We start from the raw sequence: 19,857 nt of genomic DNA, 5'->3' as shown, positions 1-19,857 counted from the left end.
GACCCAGACTTTGGGCATTCTTTTTCTCCTAGACCTCATAGTTTTTCACTGCCTTGTTGTATTCCAATGCCTTCCAGTGATTGAAAAAGAAATTTTTTTTTAATCCAACTTTTTCTGGTTGTTCCCTTTGGGAAGTTGATCTGAACTACTTGTTCACTATTACTGAACCCCCCTCCCCCAATTTAGAGTTTTGGTATAAACATGTATTTTCTTTGCTTTCGTTTCCTTAAGCTTAGTAGATGTTCTTAGTTACTGTTTTGCAGGCAGGATGCCAGTATGTCCATGCTCGTTAGTCCAGACAGTGCCCCCTACTGCTTCGGCAGTCCCCTCCGACTGCCGCCTTGTTCCCCCGTGTGTTTTGTGATATTTTGTAAATGCTGTGAACTCACAGATCCTGGAACTTTTATTTGTGGGATTCTTTCGTGGCCTGAGTTGAAATGAATTCCTCCGGGGGAATTTCTGTTGCTTTAGTACTGTGCCTGTACAGAGCTTCGCAGCTCCAGCAAGGTGGTGGAATTTCATAGGCTGACTCTAAACAAAGGCTAGCTTGTAATTTTAAATCTTACAGAGTCCTTTTTTTTTTCTTTATCTCCATCAAGAGAAAATGTTAGGGGCGCCTGGGTGGCTCAGTCGTTTGAGCATCTGACCTCAGCTCAGGTCATGATCTCACGGTCTGTGAGTTCGAGCCCTGCATTGGGATCTGTGCTGATGGCTCAGAGAACTGGAGCCTGCTTCACACTCTGTGTCTCCCTCTCTTTCTGCCCCTTCCCCACTCATGTTGTCCACCTCTCTCTCAAAATAAACATTATGAAAAATTTTTAAAAGTAAGATCAAATGTTAGAGAGAGGCTGCGAGTACCTCAGGGGCGGTGGTGCTTGGGTTCATTACTAATTCCACTTTGGCCTGAGTGAACCCCAGTTTTATAATACAGGGTTGCATTGAGATCTGCCTCCCGTACAATGCCAATACTACTTGGCAGTGAGAAAGAATGAAATCCTGCCAGTTGCAACAACATGGATATAACTGGGGGTATTATGCTAAGTGAAGTAAGTCAGGCAGAGGAAGACAGTTATCCTGTTTTCACTCATATGTGGAACGTGAGAAACTTAACCGAAGGGAAGGAGAAAAAATAGTTTTAAACAGAGAGGGAAGCAGACCATAAGAGACTCTTAGATACAGAGAACTGTGAGGGTTGACAGAGGCAGGGCTTAGAGGGAAAAATGGGTGATGGGCATGGAGGAGGGTCCTTGTTGGGATGAGCTCTGTTGTATGTAAGTGATGAATTGTGAGAATCTACTTCTGAAGCCAAGAGCACACTGTATGTTAACTAACTTGACAATAAATTATATTTAAAAAAAATGAAAAAGGACTGTTGAAGAATAAAGAAAATCAATGTGAGTTTGAGCCCCACATTGGACTCTGTGCTGACAGCTCAGAGCCTGGCGCCTCCTTCAGATTCTGTGTCTCCCTTACTCTCTGTCCCTCCCCTGATCCTGCTCTGTCCCTGTCTTTCAATAATGAATAAAAACGTTAAAAAATTTTAAAAACCACCAATGTGATAAGCAGAAACTCAGTTTCACCTGATGGCAGAGTCCCTCATGGCAAAACCAGTTGTAGAGCTCTGCTTAGCTTTCTGGTTTCCTGTTGCTACTTCGTTCTGGACATCTTCGTATTCTTTACTTTCTTGCCCGAAAGTGTCAATGTATTTTAAAGGGATTTATCAACCTTTATTTAACCTAGTTAGTACGTTTCAGAGAGTAGATCTGGGTTCCTGGCCCACTGTCAGACCAGACGTGAAGTGTCCAGAGGGTACCGTAGTGATGAAGAGCCCAGGAGAGGTATGTGAAAGAACAGACAGGTGCAGCCACATTGCCTCATTTCAAACCCCGGCTCCACCAATCACTAACCATGTATCTAATTAGCTAAACTGCCTAACCCCCTGTCACAGATCCCACAAAGGATTACAGGAAAGGTGAAATATGCCTACGCCGCAGAGCTGTGGCGCCAGTGCACTCAGCGGGAGCTCGCTGCGCTGCGGCCTCCGCGCACTGACCTGGTCTTGGACGTCCTCATCGCACAGCTCCAGCTGCATAATACGCTCAAAAGGTCGGAAGAGGGCTTCGTTAAAGTGAAAATGCGGTGGCTCGTTCCAGTCAGTGAGGACTTCTGTCAGGATATCATGGATGAAAGAAACAGCCTTCTGAGACACATGTCTTTCCTTATGGCAGGCAGCCTGCAAAATTCAGGAGCGAGAAGAAGACCATCAGGACTCCATGAAAAAGGTTTCTTGGGCTCCTAACCCACCCATTGCAGGGAGGAAGAAGCAGCAATCCTGTTAAAGTAAAAGAAAAAAAATCAAAGGAATAAGTATAGATGAACAGGACACTAAAATGGAATGTTTAATAATCTAACCCTTACCAGACACAACTCTAGTTTTACTTTAATATTTCTGGAGAAATAAATTTCTAGTAATTCTTTTTTTTTTTTTTCTGTCACATGTCAGTTTTCTTGGGTGTAGAGAACACAGGGACCATAAAGACACCAGAACCTAGTCGGGAAACTTGCCCATGCTCTCATGTTTAGCCATGCCCTAAGTAAGAAGACAGATGAGTCATCTGTCCCTCAGGGAGGTGGGCCAACTGTGCCCAAAATGCTCTAGTCGGGTCACACCTTTGTATCTTTAGTAGTCCTCTCCCACAGCGACCCTGGTCTTGGATGTGTGACTTGCTCTGGACAATGGAACAATACCAAACATTGGTTTCATCAGTAGAGAATTGAAAAGTAGTTCTGATTCAGGGTCTGCCCTGGTGCTTTCCTTTAGAATCCTAAGAATGCCACGTGAATGAGCCAGGGCTGGTCTACTGAAGGGAGAGAGACTGTGGAGAGAGGCCCACTTGTCCAGCCCTCCTGGGCAAGGCCACCATGAGGCAGGTGACCACACGGGGGAGGCAAGCTGAGACCAGCCAAGCCTGGCTCAGACCAGGATGGCCCAGCTGAGCCCAGCTCAGATTTCTGACCAACAGAATCATAAGCTAAGTAAATGTTTTTTGTTTTAAGTGGCTAGGTCTTAGGGGTGGTTTGTTACAGTGTTAACAGAGAACTGATACAGTTTTTCCATGACCAACTTGTTATTTTCTTGTTAGAATATTCTCAGGTTAGTGGATTTAAAAAATTCCAAAAAAAGTTCCAAAAACATACTTGATTTTATGACATAGTTCTACAGAGGAACGCTAAAAAAGGAGTAAGAATAGTTTTTACTGAAAAACAAGGCAACAATGCTCCCATCAACTGAGAAGTAGCCAGTCGTCATGTGTTGAAATGCTAAATTATATCCTATGAACTGCTCTGCGAGTGAAAAGGGTCCTCGTGTTACTTTTGTTGAGAAAACTAGGACGTATGGGTAGCTACAGGGGGCCTCCCAGAGAATATCTATTTAGCTATCAGAAAAGAGAGACTGGCAGGAGCAAAAGGCCTTGAAGAAATCACACATAAAACTGAAGCTGCAGGGGCGCCTGGGTGGCTCAGTCGGTTGAGCACCTGACGCTTGACTTCGGCTCAGGTCATCGCCTCATGATTCATGAGACTGAGCCCCATGACGGGGGACTCTCTCTCCCTTGCTCACTGCCTTTTCTCTACTTGTGCACATATGTGCTTTCTCTTTTTCTCACAAGATAAATAAATGAACTTAAAAAAAAAAGTGAGGCTCCAGCCTTGGGTTAAAACTTGAGCATGAAGAATGAGAAACTGGCTAGAGGTTCCTAGCCAAGTCACGTAGCTCTAACGAAAGAGGGTCAAGGTGACACTATACCGTGATGGTCCTGCCTTTGTGGTGATTCTCTAGATGCCGTGATGTACAGAGGACTAGGATGCTCGTGCCCAGGTGCTGGGAACCTGACTGCTCTCAGGCCACAGTGCTCTTCGTCCACATACTGCCTGGAAACCCCTGCACCAGCCCCGTTTCCCAGGTGCTCACCTCCACCAAGTGTGGGCCACCAGTCTTCACCTCCACCAGGTGCTCCCCTCTACCAGGTGCAGGGCTACCAGGTGTGGGGCCACCGGGTGCTCACCTCCACCAGGTGTGGGGCCACCAGTGCTCACCTCCACCAGGTGTGGGGCCACCAGTGCTCACCTCCACCAGGTGCAGGGCTACCAGGTGCTCCCCTCCACCAGGTGTGAGGCCACCAGTGCTCACCTCCACTAGATGCGGGGCCACCAGGCTCCAGCAGCGCATCACGTGGAGCAGTGGCCGCGATTTGCTCCGCACGATCCTCAGCATGGCATCCCCCAGGCGGAATAGGTGGAGGGCACTTTTCCGGTCTTGGGTGGATTTAACTTCTCCTGTAAGAAGACAAGATCATAGTCTATGGCCATACCACCCTGAACGTGCCCAATCTCATCTGATCTCAGAAGACAAGACCATAAAAACCCAAACACAGAAATAGTTTGACCCATTCAAGCACAGAGAGAGGATGAAAATCCTTGGAGCAGTAGGATTAGTTAGTGGGGGCTAAGTAAGAGAAGAGAGGACTCTGGATTCAAGACAGACGGGGTGGTTCACTCAACAAGATAGGACTCACCTCTCCTATTCACCAGTATATGCCTGGTGCCTGCTGTGACAAGTGTGACCAAGGCTGTGGGTACGGAGGAATGATGGGGTGGTTAAGTAGGAGGGCTGGGGAGTCAGAGTGCCTGGGTTCAACTCCTGGCTGCCCCATTTCGAGGCCAGATTACATTGGATCAGAGACTTCCCTCTCTAAGCCACATTCTTATTGTGAAAGTGTTGATAACAGCACTTACCTCTTTAAAAAAATTTTTTTTTAATGTTTTTAATTTATTTTTGAGAGACAGAGAGAGATAGCATGAGCAGGGGATGGTCAGAGAGAGAGAGCGAGATACAGAATCCGAAGCAGCCTCCAGGCTCTGACCTAGCTGTCAGGACAGAGCCCAACACGAAGCTCAAACCCATGAATCATGAGATCATGACCTGAGCCGAAGGCAGACGCTTAACCAACTGAGCCACCCAGGCGCCCCAGCACTTACCCATTAAAGTTACTTTAAGGATGGTACTCCTGAAGGGCTTATCACAGGGCTTGGCATGTATGTCCCGACCCCCGCTCTTAGCTATTATCATTACTGCTAACACTCATCCTCCACTTTGCCAACCCTTAACGGCACCTCTGAAGCCCTTGCCAGGCAGACCAGGCCCCTGTCTACTCAATAACATACTTGTTTAACCTGTTCTGTCTTGCTTCAGTGCAATCCTTGCCTACCCTGACCTTTTGCAACTTCTTTGCACTGTCACCTTGGTCTTCTCCTTTCTTGTCACTTTCTTCCTATTCATGTCCTGCTTCTCCCATGCGCCTATACAATACTGATCATTATCATGCTCCTCCAACCAGAAGGCTCCTTTCTAATTAATCTTGCCATATCAAATAAACTTCAAAATGACAGTGATAATAATCACTGACATTTACTGACTGTTTACTCGGCATTGAAGGCTATGCTGGCTCTTTATGTGTCTTTAATCACTTTATTTCTTAAAGCAAGCTTTAAGCAAATGTAATTATTGCCATTTAGAAAAATTAAATGTCAGGAAGGTAGACTGACTTGCCCAAGACAATGCAGCTGGCAAATGGTGGAGGCAGCATTTTAACTCTTAGGTGATTCATTCCCAAGCAAGGGCTGCCTTCTCCTCCTCGGTCTGCTGCCTCCTCCTGACCCTGCTCATTGCTTTTCGTAAGCTGAGAGCCTGCTGCTTTCTCCAATGCAGAACACTTTGAAGGTTGCCCGTAGGCTCAGGGATGCTCTGGAAATCTGACGGGTCTGGAGGTTGGCTTTATATAGCTAAGGTTTTAAAGACTATTAAAAACAAATGGGTAAACGATTGTGCTTCTCAACTAAGAATCTGCAGTAAGGATCAAAAGGCCAAATATGTACACTTAGAACTTCAGATTCCTAAAGATGGAAGGGACCTCAGGTGCTGTGCAATCCAACCTGCCACACAGTCGGTCCCCTGCCGGAACCCATCAGGACGGAGGCTGTTTCCACATGACAACTGTGGCGGTTGATGGACAGATGCTTTTGTGAGCATCCTGCTCCCCATCTGGGACCCCCGGACAGCTCAGTACAACTCTGCTCCCTTCAAGAGGACCTTTCCTTTTCACTTGGCCTCATGAGTGAAGATGAGATGATATTGGCTGATCATTAACGAGATGTGCCGTCGGGCTTCTGACCCTTCCACTTTTCTCTCCGACCCGTCCCTTGTGGAATTAGGCACCACATCTGCAAGCACTGAGCTGAATAAAGAGACGTGGTTTGTGATATAGAGATGGGGCCCCACCCTCATGTGAAGCTATCTGCACGCTGAGAAGCCATCACAAGCACAGAACTTGTAGAACAACCCAGCGCAGGCCCAGCAGTAACACCTATGGTACCGGCAGCAGCAACATTTCCGTTCACCGAGAATAATTCTGCCACTCCACCCCCACCCCTGCCACGCTTCCAAGCTGGTTGACAGATCTGCACGAGGACTCAGCCAGGGTACTGTGTGCGAAGGGAAGGTGGATTCAAGTCTTCAGATGGGCCGTTGCCATCAGAGATCTGGGCCCTTTCCTGCTACGCTCACGGCACAGTCTCTCCCGGGAAAGAATTACCTGGCATTGTCAGAGAGTAATCAACTGTGTCTGTGACAGAATGAAAGAGCTGGGACTGTGATGCTTTCTTCAGCTGATAAAGGAACCCTCCCAAAGCTGTGAGGTTCAACTTGTCCGTAGCATCTTCAAAGAGCCTGAATGAAATAAACAGATATGTTACCTGGAGACGATTTAGCAAAGTCTTTGTGGTAGAATGGTTATGACCATTTTGTCAGATGGGATTAATGAAAATATGGAACTGAAAATAGATATATGTTATACTTCTATACCTATTACTACTGTGTACAAGTTGGCTCTAACTATGAGATTTTAATCTAAATGGCATAGACTATTAAAAAAAAATCTGTGTATCCCCAGCCATGCTAGGCACTTATGTTTGGCAAGAAGTTGAAAATTGACAAGGTATCACTCCCTGAAACTGAGTAATGGGGAAAGGAATCCTTAGAAGTAGCTTCTGTTTCATAAGCTGTACTATAGAAAACCCCACTAAGTTAATCAGGGATTTTGCTGGGCTGCAACAGATAAGTCTAATGCTGGACCTTGACCTTGAGAAGGATACAAAACCCAAGTAAACCCAAACCTGTAAGCCCCCTGAGGGTGGGGCTAGCTTTAATGTTGCCTCTGACACACACCCAAAGCCTGGGACTTGGTGGGAACTCAAGTATCTACTAAAAGAACAAATATTCCCTAAATGTTAGGGGCCTCGCAGGTTCCTTCTGGTTTCTACTCAGCTAGGCGCAGACATTTATTGCAGAGAGAGCTGGGAAGGCAGAGGGGAGCACAGGCGGCAGGGCTTAGAGAAGGATCTGAGGCTCACTGGCATTCAGAAGGTTGGCACCAAATGTGGGTTTACATGGCCAGCCTTCCCCTGCTCTTGGGTCATCTGCCGCTGGCCCTCCCAATCTGTGCTCATCCCAGAAGGGCAAGCAGGCCTGGGGGTGTCACGTGCTGGGCAAGGGAGAGGGTCACCAACAGAGAGAGAATAGGAGACGTACAGGTTTTAAGATGGAAATTAGTGGATTAACATTCACAGACTATTGAAACAAAGACATTTTTCCTTGTGATTTTGTAATTCCAATTTTAATATTATTGTGTTTCTGCATCCTATTAACCATTTTTTCTAATTCTTAGCAAAAAAAACCCCCCATAAAACAACAACAAAAAAACAACAGTGGTGCATATTATGCCTCACCTGACACTTGTATACTACTTTCCAGGTGCCAAAATGCTTTTACAGCCATCTGGTTGGATTAACAGGAAAAAGGGATTACTGTACCGAGTTAGTAGATGGAGAAACTGAGTCTCAGCATAACTATTAATCCAGCAGCATAACTATTAATCCAGATGTTAGGGGCACCTGGGTGGCATCTGACTTTTGATTTGGGCTCAGGTCGATCCTGCTTGGGATTCTCTCTCTCTCCTCCTCTCCCTTCCCCTCTCCCCGGCTCTCTCTCACTAAAACACACACACACACACACACACACACACACACTATACACATATACATACATACACCAAAAACTATTTATACAGATGTGACCTTGCAGTTGGTTAATGTCAAAGCCAGGAAAGAATTCTTCTGAGCCCAATGAGTGCTGTTCTGCTCTCCACCCCCTCCCTGGCTGGCTGGCTCCCTGTATAAACTTCAATGCAGCCATGCTGGGGGCACAGTGACCCAGCATGGAGCGTGAGGTGAGGCGGGACCACATGTGACTGGTGACCAACAGCACTTTCAACATCAGAAACGTGTCACTACTTGGGGTTATTGTTGAGTTTTTCCTCTCAACCTTAACGTGGTCAAATAATAAACCACACTCTTGGATGTGGGACTGTAATTATCATAAAAATAATGGATTTCTACTATTTAGCAAGCTCTGTCCTAAGTGCTTCAAGTGTGCTAATTAGTTTAACCTCATAGCTACCCTGGTAGAGAGTGACTTCATGACCCTACTTTACGATGAGGCAATCAAGGCCCAGGGAGGTGAACCTGCCCAAGGTCACAGGTTAAGTGCAGACTTCTAGCTCCAGGAAGTCCACCTCCAGAGCCTCTGGTCTTAGACATCAGATAGCAAACAGTTCATTCTAAGTGCAGGACATGCTGGGAGACAGAAATATGTTTGAAAATAAAATCAAAAGAGGCTTAAATGCCTGGCCAGGACATCAAGGTGCCCTGGGAGGGATTCTGGGCCGAGAGATGGATGTGGCATTGCCCTCCAGGGCTCTGCAGTGAGCAGCCGTCTGAGGTGGGGAGCCACGGTGTGCGCTCATACCTGTCGGCCTGGGTGGACAGCGTGAGCACGGCCTTGGCGGCACTGCTCCCGGTCATGAGGCTGCCCCCGCGGAAGTCGGAGGCCCGGCCTCGGCTGCCTTCCCTGACCAGCTCTTGGATGGAGAGGGGCTGGATGACGGGGGCCGCGCTCAGGGAGCTCTCGGGCTCCAGGTTCTGTTCCGGAGCCGAGTCCTCACACTCTGTATCCCCAAGGAGTCCAGGGTCCCCTGGTGCCTTCTGGGGCTGGCTGATGGTGAGAGGGGGCTGGGGGGTGCCGGCGCTGAAATGGGTGTGCTCTAGCGTGCCCACGTACTCACAGACCCTAGACAGAGTCACAGACAAGCAGCCGTTAGGCCTTGCAGTCAGCAGGACAGCTCTGTAAACCCACAGTGAGAGAAAGGAAATCCAGTGAGCTTCGCTCCTCCCCAATCTCCCTCCTTCCTCTTGTATGGCCACCTCTCCCTCTCCCCACCTCGCTATCCACATTGTTTTTGAGTTGGACCAATGGCTTGGAAGTGGGGTAAGGATTCCACAGACTGTCTCACCCCATGCTGCGAGAAAGATGGGTGACAAATGCCCTTTCATCCTGTTCCGTCCTGTCCAGGTTACTGGCTTATTTGCACTTTGGCTGTCAGAGGGAGATTTCCCCAAGGAGCCCTCTCCCCCTCCCTCTAGTGCTCTGATTAGGACTCAGGAAGTATTTCTTTAGGATCCCAGAATGAGTGTGCATATGGCTGGCAGGCCCTCTAGCCACAGTGGGCCTTCTCTCACGGGCTCTGCCCAGCTATGAACCTACCTCGCCCCAACAGTCCCATATCACTAATGTTGGGGGGGGGCGTCTAATCACAGTAAACATAGAGAAGTGTCACAACGTAGCGTAATTGCCAGCTTCCTAAATGTTCATGCCCAACAGACCCCGAGACTAAGACAATTTGTTAAGAGGCCCAGTATTACAGAACAAGTCCAGTTACTGGTAGAGACCATTCTGGATAATTCACTCTCATGTTGTATAATCAGGCAATTTTTTGACTCCCGTACAATGTAAGTCATTTTCCTGCCATGATTGGCTTGTGAGAGCCATGAAGAACGGCAGCTCTCCAGCCTCCACATTAAAACCCATTTTGCTCCAGGCTGATTCACCCTGGCTTTTTCATACCCTAGTTCCTCCCAAGATGGGTTTTTCAATCCTTGGACGATCTGATTGATTCTCTCTTTCCGACTCAACAGACATATGGCTGTACCTGCTGTGGGGACATCAAACTGGACCCAGATCTGGCTGGTGCTCTGGGTGAGCTATGGGTGCCTGGCTCTCCCACTGCCTCCCCACTGCTGCTCTGCCAGAATGGAGCTCGGTGCAAGGCACTGGCTGTGTGCTGAGGAGGAGGAGAAGAAACAGCCTGGCACCTACCCCATGGCTTGCACCCTGGGCAGTGCGTCACTGTCTCAGCTCTGCCCACATGCCAATGCCTGGGAGACAGGCTTTTAGCCTCTGTCTCGTGAGGACTGTGGAGCTGTTTCAGTTTGCATCTCCCAGGTGCTGTGAACTCTGTAACTGATTGGGGCTTGGGGATCTTGCCATGCACCTGAACACGTGTGGCCAGCAGTCCGGGTTGTGGCTTCCCATCTCCAGGCCTACACTGAGGATGGCGTCCATGCACAAGACGTGGGCTGTGTGCAGCCATGCCCCCTGCAGCTTCCCGATCTGCTCCAGTTTCTGTTCCACTCTTAGCTTCACTGTGCCAGAGAGACATTCATTAACATAATGGTCCAAGGAGGAGACAGAAAGGGAGAGACAAAGGATGAAAAGGAAAAATATGGGCTGTCGTGCAAGGGCAAAAGGGAAAAGGTAGATGTCACTTGATGTCACTGGCAGCAAGCTCCTCGACACCAGGTCCCCGTGGTTCATCATGCAAGCTACCCAGCCCAGAGGCCCCACAGACCCTGGCGAGCCCAGCTCTCTGCAGCTTCGTGAGTTGGGTGGGTCCTCGGCTGGTGGGTACAGTTCTTCCAGACCCGTCCGTGGGTTCTAAGTCAGTCACAGCAGTGAGGATGGGCTTCGTGTGCTGACCCCAGCTAAAGCTCTTTGTGCCCAGGCCCTTCTCCCACCTGTGTACTCAAACCGATAAGACACAGTTCCTGGCAATATGCGAGTGCTCTGCAGTTTGTTTAATGTCATGTGTTCATGATGATGATCAGATGACCATATGTATGTATGCTCTGGGCACATGATGACTACATTACAATGGAAGATTACTAAACATTTCACTTCCTGAGTTTACATTTGTATTTGTGATCTTCAAATACTTTTTTTTAATTGTTGAGGACTAATGAGAAAGGATGTACAAGGTAACTTAGTATGTCGTTACAGAAAAATGCCAAGGCAAGGCCAAATGACAACATCATGGATAATATCCATGAATATAGGTTTCGAGTCATTGGAAGAGGAGTCTGATGGAAAAACTGAGTGATGCTTCAGAATGCAGGAACCCAGCACGCTTACACCAGAGGAGGCCAAACCGTCTTCCTGATGTAAGAGGCAAACTGAGTTTTCGCAAAGCATCGCTTTCTCATGGATGTGATACTGATTTTATTTTTCATTTGTATAAAATTTGAACATCAATTCTGGTTTCATAATTTTCTGAGAACTTTAAATGTAAGGACTTTTATGTAACTTATGGTTGTGCATATTAAATATATACCCTAGATAATCATCTGCTTCATTGGCTAATGGATTTAACATGATAAAAATCAATTCTTCCTGGAGTTCATGAAGCTCAGGTTTTTCTCTTATAAGAACAAAGGTTTTCTGAAGCTCCTCTCCAGGATTTTCTCCATTTGATCTCCCTCCTCAGGAAACTGGCCATTCTGCCTTGTCCCACTATAACCTGAGGGATCTTCAAATGTGTACTTTGTGAAGGGCCAACACAGGTGGCTGGATGATGACAGAGAGTGAACAGCTCAGCCAGGTGGCCTCTGGTGTCCTACAGGACCCCTGTTAGCAGCCAGGTTGCCGGGGCCAGTACGGTATGTCTCCTGTCTTCACGTTACCTACAGTAGTCACTCAGCATGTAAAAGAGCCACGCCTGTGATCCAGGCTGGGGTCCTGTGATCAGCCCTAAATAGATGCTATGCATCACACAAGGAGCAGACAGGTGTCTGTCACATGTGCAGGCATGCGCTGACAGCACATAAGGTGCCAGGTGGATGCTGGCTCTCTAGCTGTTACCTTGTGCTATGGTATCACTGGGCTCTTGGACTTCCTTTTCCTCTTTTTCTTCCTGGACACAGGAGGCAGCTGCCATCTGGGCAAGGGCTGAGGCGCAGTTAGCTGCAACTCCTTCGAAGAAAAGAAACAATTACCCCTCTCGGAGGCTACTGTCTAAACTTTTACGACGCAGAGCCCTTCTAAAAGATTTGTTTTCCACTAGGGCCATTCCTAGAGTGCTCCTCAGGGCCACCCCGTGGGCCATGGGTGTGGGAATGTTACTCCCATCGGTACCTAGAGCACAGCTCAGCCGCGCTGCCTTCCGCAGCCCATCGAGGCTCATGCAGATGGCATCACGTTCCTTTTGGTTCTGCTCTTTGATGCCTTCAGCTCCCAGAATAAAGGCCAACCCTTTGGAGCTTCCTGCCATTCGGCCGGTCAGGGGGGTTGATAAAGTATCGATCAAGTTCTTCCAGCAGCCCACTAGAATATAGCGAGCAAACGCCACACCTAGGACAGGAAGGGGCATGGATCACTTTCTGGAGACAAAAAAACACCTGGCAGTGAATGGCATGGGATCTTTTGACAATCAAGTTAGCAATACTGAGTTGTATGCAAATCAAATTTAATGGATATTGGATTGTGTTACACTTTGTGTTTATAAACAGTGAACATGGCATCACCAACTCTATGTTGCTACGTAACTTCCATCAGGCACTTTTTCTGCCAAGACAAGATGTTAATTCATGTACATCAGCACAGAAAGCTGCCACTTAATGATTAATTGCCGGTAACATATGTGATGTATGTATATTCATAAACTCAAGACCCAAGTCATTACCTGCCACCATGGAGTCATCGATTCTCCTGCCCTGGGTAAAAGGAGACTCGGTAGAAGCTGAAGCCATCAGCTGGCCCCCAATCGCACTGCTCTCTAAGCCATCAATGTCTGTCAAGGAAAAGGAGGAAGGTTTCCCCTGAGTAGAACTCTTCGGGAAAACAACAATAACAACAACAACAACAACAACAACAAATGGCCACCACAATATTCATTTTTTCTACAACAAATATTCATTGGATCTATTATATACCAAGTATGTTAGAATTTTTTTTATCGGAATATTAAAATTTTTTTTATTCCTTTAGTCCAGTTTTCTTTCATTGCTAGAACGTCTTCTGTTAAGCCATTGTATATTTTTTACTAAAAAAATAAAGATAAACTCTGCTATCTCTGTTGTTGGAAAATCTATTGATTTAGAATATTTTGATGTTCGAATATTGCTTTTATCCAAAACAGTGGCATTATAGCCAAATTTTATATATGCAGGTTGCCCCAACGTAGATTTCTCTTTCAGAATTTCCTCATAGAAATGAAGAAGAGAAGAAGAATAAGAATAACTCTTTGGTCAGATAATCATATTATCTGATTCCAAAGTACAACAGTAAGTTGATAATAATAATATCTTACAATTTACCAATTTATTAGATCTTCCTGACAACTCTCAGCAGGTAGGCAGGGCAGGTATAATTTTTCCCTATTTCACAGAGAAGGAAATAAATATTCAAAGTAGGTAAACTGCCCAAAGCCATGAGGTGGGTAAGAGAAGGAATCAGGTTTAGTATGCAAATCTTCTGACTCCCATTGGGGCTTCTTTCCGATGATACCACACACTTCGTCCAGCTCAATACAGGATCTTAATTCTCTGTTTTTGTTAAAACAAATGTTCATCTCTGGAATTAGCTCAATGAATCATTTCTTAATTTACTGGCAAAAAGAGGGTGGCCTGGGATTGAGAAGATTTAGCTCTGAATTACGTAGCCCTGGGCTATACCACATCCTCTGGGCCTTAAATGTCTAAGTGGAAAGGAAGGAACCACTGCAGATGTGACCATGGACTTGAAGCATATATCCTTGAATACAACTAACAGAGTTGAATACAACACAGAGAGGGAATTGGAAAAGAAGGTAGTCTAAGTTTATTCGTTGACTTTAGAACTTGACTCTCACCAATAGGATGAGAATTCTCTGCATGTGTTTGAAAATTATTTCATCATATCTTTGAGTTTTACCATAAATTCAAGAAGTTTAGAGATTTCTGGCAACACATCTCTCCCCCCCACACACATTTTAAACTTTTATTTGCATATTAAAAATGGTGCATTCCAATAATTAAAATCATACGAAGAAAAAAATGGTGCTGTGATTAAACTGCATTTTATAGCCTGCAGGATGCCTTAGAACAACTTAGGCTTTACTGGTCATCCTCATCTAGTTCCTTCCTTCACCAATATACAAGTTCTTTTCCTTCCTCGCCAGCCAGACAGGCAGAGGGAAGAGGCTTGGCCTTCATGATCAGTAGTTCAGACTCTGAGCAATATATCTCTTTGAAAAAAGTTGCTAGGATAGATTTTTTAAAGTTCTCCCCACACAAAACAAACCACATTGTAACCATGTAAGGTGATTGACATGAACTAAACTTACTGAGCTGATCATTTTGCAATTTGATACACATATATCAAATCATGTTATGTACCGTGGGCTAATATAATGTTATATGTCAATTATCTCTGAACAAAATTGGGGAACAAAGGCAGGGAGAAATCTTAATGGCTGCTAACGAGGGAACAGGCCAGCTGCACTGAAATTAATTTGATCTAGAGTCAAATGGTCTTAGGACGTTCACCTGAAATTGCCATTTACGCAAGTTATGTTTCCTATATGCTAGGTAAAGGCTGATGGATTCAAGTGACACAAAGTTTATCTAAGTGATAAAATTTCCTCAATTCTATACAACACTTTTACATGACATCAGGTGTGGCCATAGTTAGTACAAGGAAGGTAAGATTGCTGCTGTTGCTTTTTGTTACACACGATGAAAAGATCAGATGGAAGTTTCCAAGCTCCAGGTTAACTGCTGCTCAAACTGACTTGTCATTTCATACCTGGAATTTGCTACAAAGTATCACAAAACTTTATTTTGTAGAACTCTATGTGAAAAAGCCCATGTTTTTCTATCATTTTCTATCTAGAGTTAGAGAGCTCTCCCATGGATGTGGCCCAATGAGCTTATAGTTCCGTGCCAGAGGGGTGGCTGACTCACAGTAATGACTGATGAATGTGGCTACTATGAATGGCCTGTTGTTTGTTCATTTTTATTACTGCTGAATGGCTCCTTTTGTTAAGGTCCAGGTAAGAGAGTCACAGAGATTAATTTTGGCAGAAAGTATGGTATTTGAAAATTAAAGCTGGCATGTTTAGGATCCTTATCCAAGTTCCGAGGCACTTTAAGCTCTGGGCAGTACCTTCAATCCCTATTAGATGGACTTGGCAAAGACAGAGAGAAACAAAGCACTGCTTACAAGCAGCTGAGTAAATGTCTTATGTGTGTATGAATTCCTGTATTTCAAATGGATGTAAGTGTTACCAGGATGAACCAAATGCAAATTGGCCACCTATCCAGTGGTCCTCATCCCCAACATTTGGGACCTAAGCCTTGCTTCTCCCAGTTGTATCCTAGTTGGAGAACCAAGACTCCAAAAGCCAGCCAATGGCCAAGACTCTGTTGGCCATGGACAGACTATGTGTCTTGACTCCCTGCCTGATTCCTAAACAGCACCTCACCCCAAATTCCTCATTGTTGGGTTCTACTTGTCAGTAGTCTACTCTGCCTCCTTTGTAAGAGCCCCCCAGTACCAACCACAGGTAATATAACATTCATTTTGGACAATAGACTCTGCCTCCTTGCTGGACTATCCTGCCCTGGCCCATTGCTCTTCCTGCTAGTATGTGCTGCCCAGTGCAGAGCCAGGCTGAGCTGTGTGAGGACACAAGGCGCTACAGAAAGGGTGGGGAAGGTATCCGGCATAGGGTGCCCTACACATCCTGTTAGCCAGAGCCAGGAGATGATTCAGATCAGAAGCCAGTCTGGGAACTCAGACCAAACACAAGATGAGCCTAGAAATCTAATTTATGAAGGCTACTGATACCAGTCTTGAGTACCTCCTGGTCTTTACCCGACATCATGGTGAAGCCATGAAAAGCTAGGAATGACTGTGTTTGTCTCTCAACCCCCCCCCGACCCCACCACAAATTCCTTCATGACCACACCCCCTACTGCTCTCTATGCTCTCATGTAAAAAATTTCTTTTTCTTTTTGACAGAGGGAGAGAGACAGAGAGAGTATGAGTAGGGGAGGGGCAGGGAGAAAAGGAGATAGGGAATCCCAAGCAAGTCCTATCCTCAGTGCAGAGCCCACTGTGGGGCTTGATCTCAAGACAGTGAGATCATGACCCAAGCCAAAAATCAAAAGTCAGATGCCTAACTGAGCCACTCAGGTGCCCCACGTAAAATTTCTAATGAACGGGATTTTAAAAACTCAGGGCATTAAAGACAAAGAGTCTGGGCAACTATCTGGCATTATGTTTAATTCCTGTGCAGCCGGGAAGGGAAGAGAGGACCTCTGATATGGATAGGAAGTAGGAAAAAAGCCAAATTTAAAGTCAAGCATTTTCCATTTCTGGCAGTTCAGGAACACTGAATGATTAGGGTTATCTACTAGCACGTGAGAGTTTCCAGGAATAATTCTGGGCTCTGTGCCCAGAAATTACTTCATATCCCTACTAGTTTCACCCTGACAGATGTGGGTGCTAAGTAGTCCTTATCTAATGTACCACAGTGAGTCCTCCAGGGTCCCACAGGAAAAATGGACACAACATTCCTGTGAGGTGAATTCATGACACCTCCCTGGCACTGTCACCAATTGTCGGGGGGGGGGGGGGGGGGGGGGTGTCAAGGTGCTGTGTCAAGGCTGGCTTCTCTGAAAGGGGCTCTCAGGCATTCTCTCCCCGCCAAGTGCCACAGGGCCATGTAAGGAGCCACTGACCGGTCAGCATGGTGATGAGGGGAAGGCTGTTATCCTCCGGGCTGCCCCAGTAGCCGGCTTCTCCGAGCATGTTCCTGTCCAGCACCTGATGGTAGAGCTCCTCAATCCAGGCCTGGGAGAAAACCATCAGCACTCCACTGGTCTGGACCTGCTTCATGAACTCCTTCTACAGAGAGGACCACACGAGAAGGTGACCAGACTGGATCCCCTGCAAACCAACAGGCCCACCCTACTGCCCATTTCTTTCACAGGGGCCCTACCCGAATCAAAGCTTCTAGAACACCAAAACCTGAGGATCCGGAGTGGGGGAGGGGCGGCAAGGAAAGGGGGAACCAAAATGGAGAAGTCCCAAACTTCATGAAGATCCTTTCACTTGTGATATCTTTAAATTTTTAAAAAATGTTTATTTTTGAGGGGGGGGGCAGGGTCAGAGAAAGGGGGAGACACAGAATCCGAAGCAGGCTTCAGGCTCCCAGCTGTCAGCACAGAGCCTAATGCAGGGCTTGAACTCACAAACCGGGAGATCATGACCTGAGCTGAAGTCGGACACTTAATTGACTGAGCCATCCAGGTGCCCCTACTTACAGTATCTTTTTAAGAGACCCATATAAGGATTATGAACACTGCACTTCCTATCTTTGCTCTTTGCTGCGTGGGGGGGGCGGATTAGAAATAGCACAGAAAAAGGAACACAGCAGCTCCCTCTCACTTGCCCCAACGGCAGCAGAGACCAAAAGCGTTCCTTGGAAAAGCATATGTGCTTCAAGAGGTACTTGACTAACACCCATGAAGCTGCCAGTTACCCTTGGGAATCTGTCATTTATCAAGCAAAGGAATGCTTGCGGATTCCCTTCATGCAGCTCCGTGGCCTGAGGCTCGTGGCCTGGCGTGAGGGTCACACCGTGGGGTGGCTCGCTCTGGCGAGGGGAGCCACCCACAGCATGATCAGCATCGTGCGCATTCCACAGTGTACAGCGGGTGCTTTGTTACGGGTCATGAGTAGGTCTGGGTTCATTCTGGAGGGCAATGAAGGGTCTTCCTAACCCAGCCACGCCTTGGTTTTCGGTAAAGGGGACCACACCCCGCACATCTCTGATGTTTCTGAACATTCTGGTCACCTGTTTCTGACTGTGGCTTACACCTGAGTGTGTTCAACGACGCCACCGGGTGAGATTACGAGGCCACTGGCGGGCGGCCACTCCCAGGCACTTGGGGTCCTCCCCGCTCTGGAGCAAGGTGGTAGGCGTGCAGCCCACAGCACCACGCACTGCGCCCCCTTGCACCTGCCACAGACCCCCAGGGACAAGACTCTCCCTCCTAGGACGTGCCCTCCCTCCCGGGACGCCGCCACTTCCGGCAGCGTAGGCGCGGAGACCACGCACTCACGATCATGGCGGGCGCCGGCGAGGGCCGCTTCCGGTAGTAGTCGCCGTGGGACAGCTTCAGGTTGAGCAGCAGGGCGCAGTGCGCAGCCGTGTACAGGCTGTCGGCGTTCATCAGCATCTGCAGGCTGATGGGGCCGCTCGTGTCGAATCCGGGAGAGTGCATCATGCCTGCGGGAGAGTCAAGACACCTGTGTGGTTGCGAGCAACGTAGCTGGCAAGGCCGGCTTAGGGACAGCCGTGACCCAACCCCGGTGACAGGAACTTGCATCTTATGGGACACCCCTGTAAAGAAACTACAGTCAGCAAGGAGTATGGTGAGGGTTGGATCCATGCCCTGGCCTGGTGGGGAGGAGCATGCACTCTGGAGGGAATCTGTTGGGCAAATCTTGAGGAGCTACCTACCAACTGCTTTGGTAAAATAGCTCAGACCCCCTAAGTCTCGGCTTCTTCACCTATGAGTAGGCAGAATAATCAACGGCATCCATCTCTCTTCTCTCGCTCTGAGTCTCTAACGACTTCCCAGACTTCCCATCACAATATAAATAAAACCAGGACTCCTCCTCCTCTCTCCTCACTTCCCACAGCCACTCGGACCTGTGCTGCTCCTAGGCCACACCAAGACTGGGCCTGCCTCAGGGCCTTTGCATTTGCTCTTGCCACTCCCCAGAAGGATCTCTCAAGATCTCTGGAGGATGTGCTCCCTCCTTTCAGGTTTCTACTCAAGCATCAGCTTTACACAGAGCTTCCCTTTCAATTCCATCTAAGACAGTACCCCCACCATTACCCCCCCCTGCAATATTCCTCCTCCTCACAATGCACTGTTCTCATTGCCTCGATGTTGTTTATTCTACCCACCATCCTATTAACATGTATTTATTGTCTGCAATCACTATTATCTACTTTTTTGTAAGATCTATAAGAGAGGAAGGCTTTGTTAGTTTTGTTCCCTACAGAATCCCCAGTGCCTAGAACAGTGCTTGGTATATAGAAGACCCTTAAAAACTATTTACTCAATGAATAAAAAAATGGACACATTTTTTCTGAGAACTAGATGTGATAAGGCACGTAAGATGCTTAGTGCTGTAACTCATAAATCCATACTTTTCTAAGAGCAATAATGTCCCTCAAGAAGCAAAACCCGAATTACCATATGACCCAGTAATTACACTCTTTAGGATGCAGGATGCTCCAAAGAATTAAAAACAGGGATTTGAGCAGATACTTGTATGCCAATTTCACTGCAGCAGGATTCACAATTGCCAAAAGACAGAAACGACTGAAATGTCCATCAACCGATGAACGGATACACAAAATATGGTAGATACGTGCCATGGAGTTCTAGTGCATGCTACACCATGGGTGAACCTTGCAAACGTGATGAGTAAAATAAGCCAGGCACAAAATGACTAATGTTGGAAGATCCACGTAAATAAGGTACAGGCAGGAATAAGCAAACTTATGG

The 19,857-nt window shown here is 47.0% G+C and overlaps 1 protein-coding gene across 1 annotated transcript in view; it reads right to left on the bottom strand.

The window, feature by feature from the left end:
• ARFGEF3 (ARFGEF family member 3) overlaps positions 1-19,857 on the bottom strand; it is a 177,319-nt gene that overhangs the window by 36,086 nt on the left and 121,376 nt on the right. The window contains exons 14-23 of the mRNA XM_029943237.1: positions 18,397-18,563; positions 17,011-17,176; positions 12,969-13,076; positions 12,422-12,637; positions 12,149-12,259; positions 10,506-10,656; positions 8,924-9,244; positions 6,654-6,787; positions 4,193-4,338; positions 2,054-2,233 (exon numbers count right to left, since the gene is read on the bottom strand). Of these exons, the coding sequence (XP_029799097.1) occupies positions 2,054-2,233; positions 4,193-4,338; positions 6,654-6,787; positions 8,924-9,244; positions 10,506-10,656; positions 12,149-12,259; positions 12,422-12,637; positions 12,969-13,076; positions 17,011-17,176; positions 18,397-18,563 (1,700 nt within the window). The remainder of the gene's footprint in view (positions 1-2,053; positions 2,234-4,192; positions 4,339-6,653; positions 6,788-8,923; positions 9,245-10,505; positions 10,657-12,148; positions 12,260-12,421; positions 12,638-12,968; positions 13,077-17,010; positions 17,177-18,396; positions 18,564-19,857) is intronic.

The sequence above is a fragment of the Suricata suricatta genome, chromosome 7, assembly GCF_006229205.1.
Source record: "Suricata suricatta isolate VVHF042 chromosome 7, meerkat_22Aug2017_6uvM2_HiC, whole genome shotgun sequence".
Classification (NCBI taxonomy): domain Eukaryota; kingdom Metazoa; phylum Chordata; class Mammalia; order Carnivora; family Herpestidae; genus Suricata; species Suricata suricatta.
The sequence above is the reverse complement of the archived record's forward strand: the minus strand, read 5'-3'. Positions and strand labels throughout refer to the sequence as shown.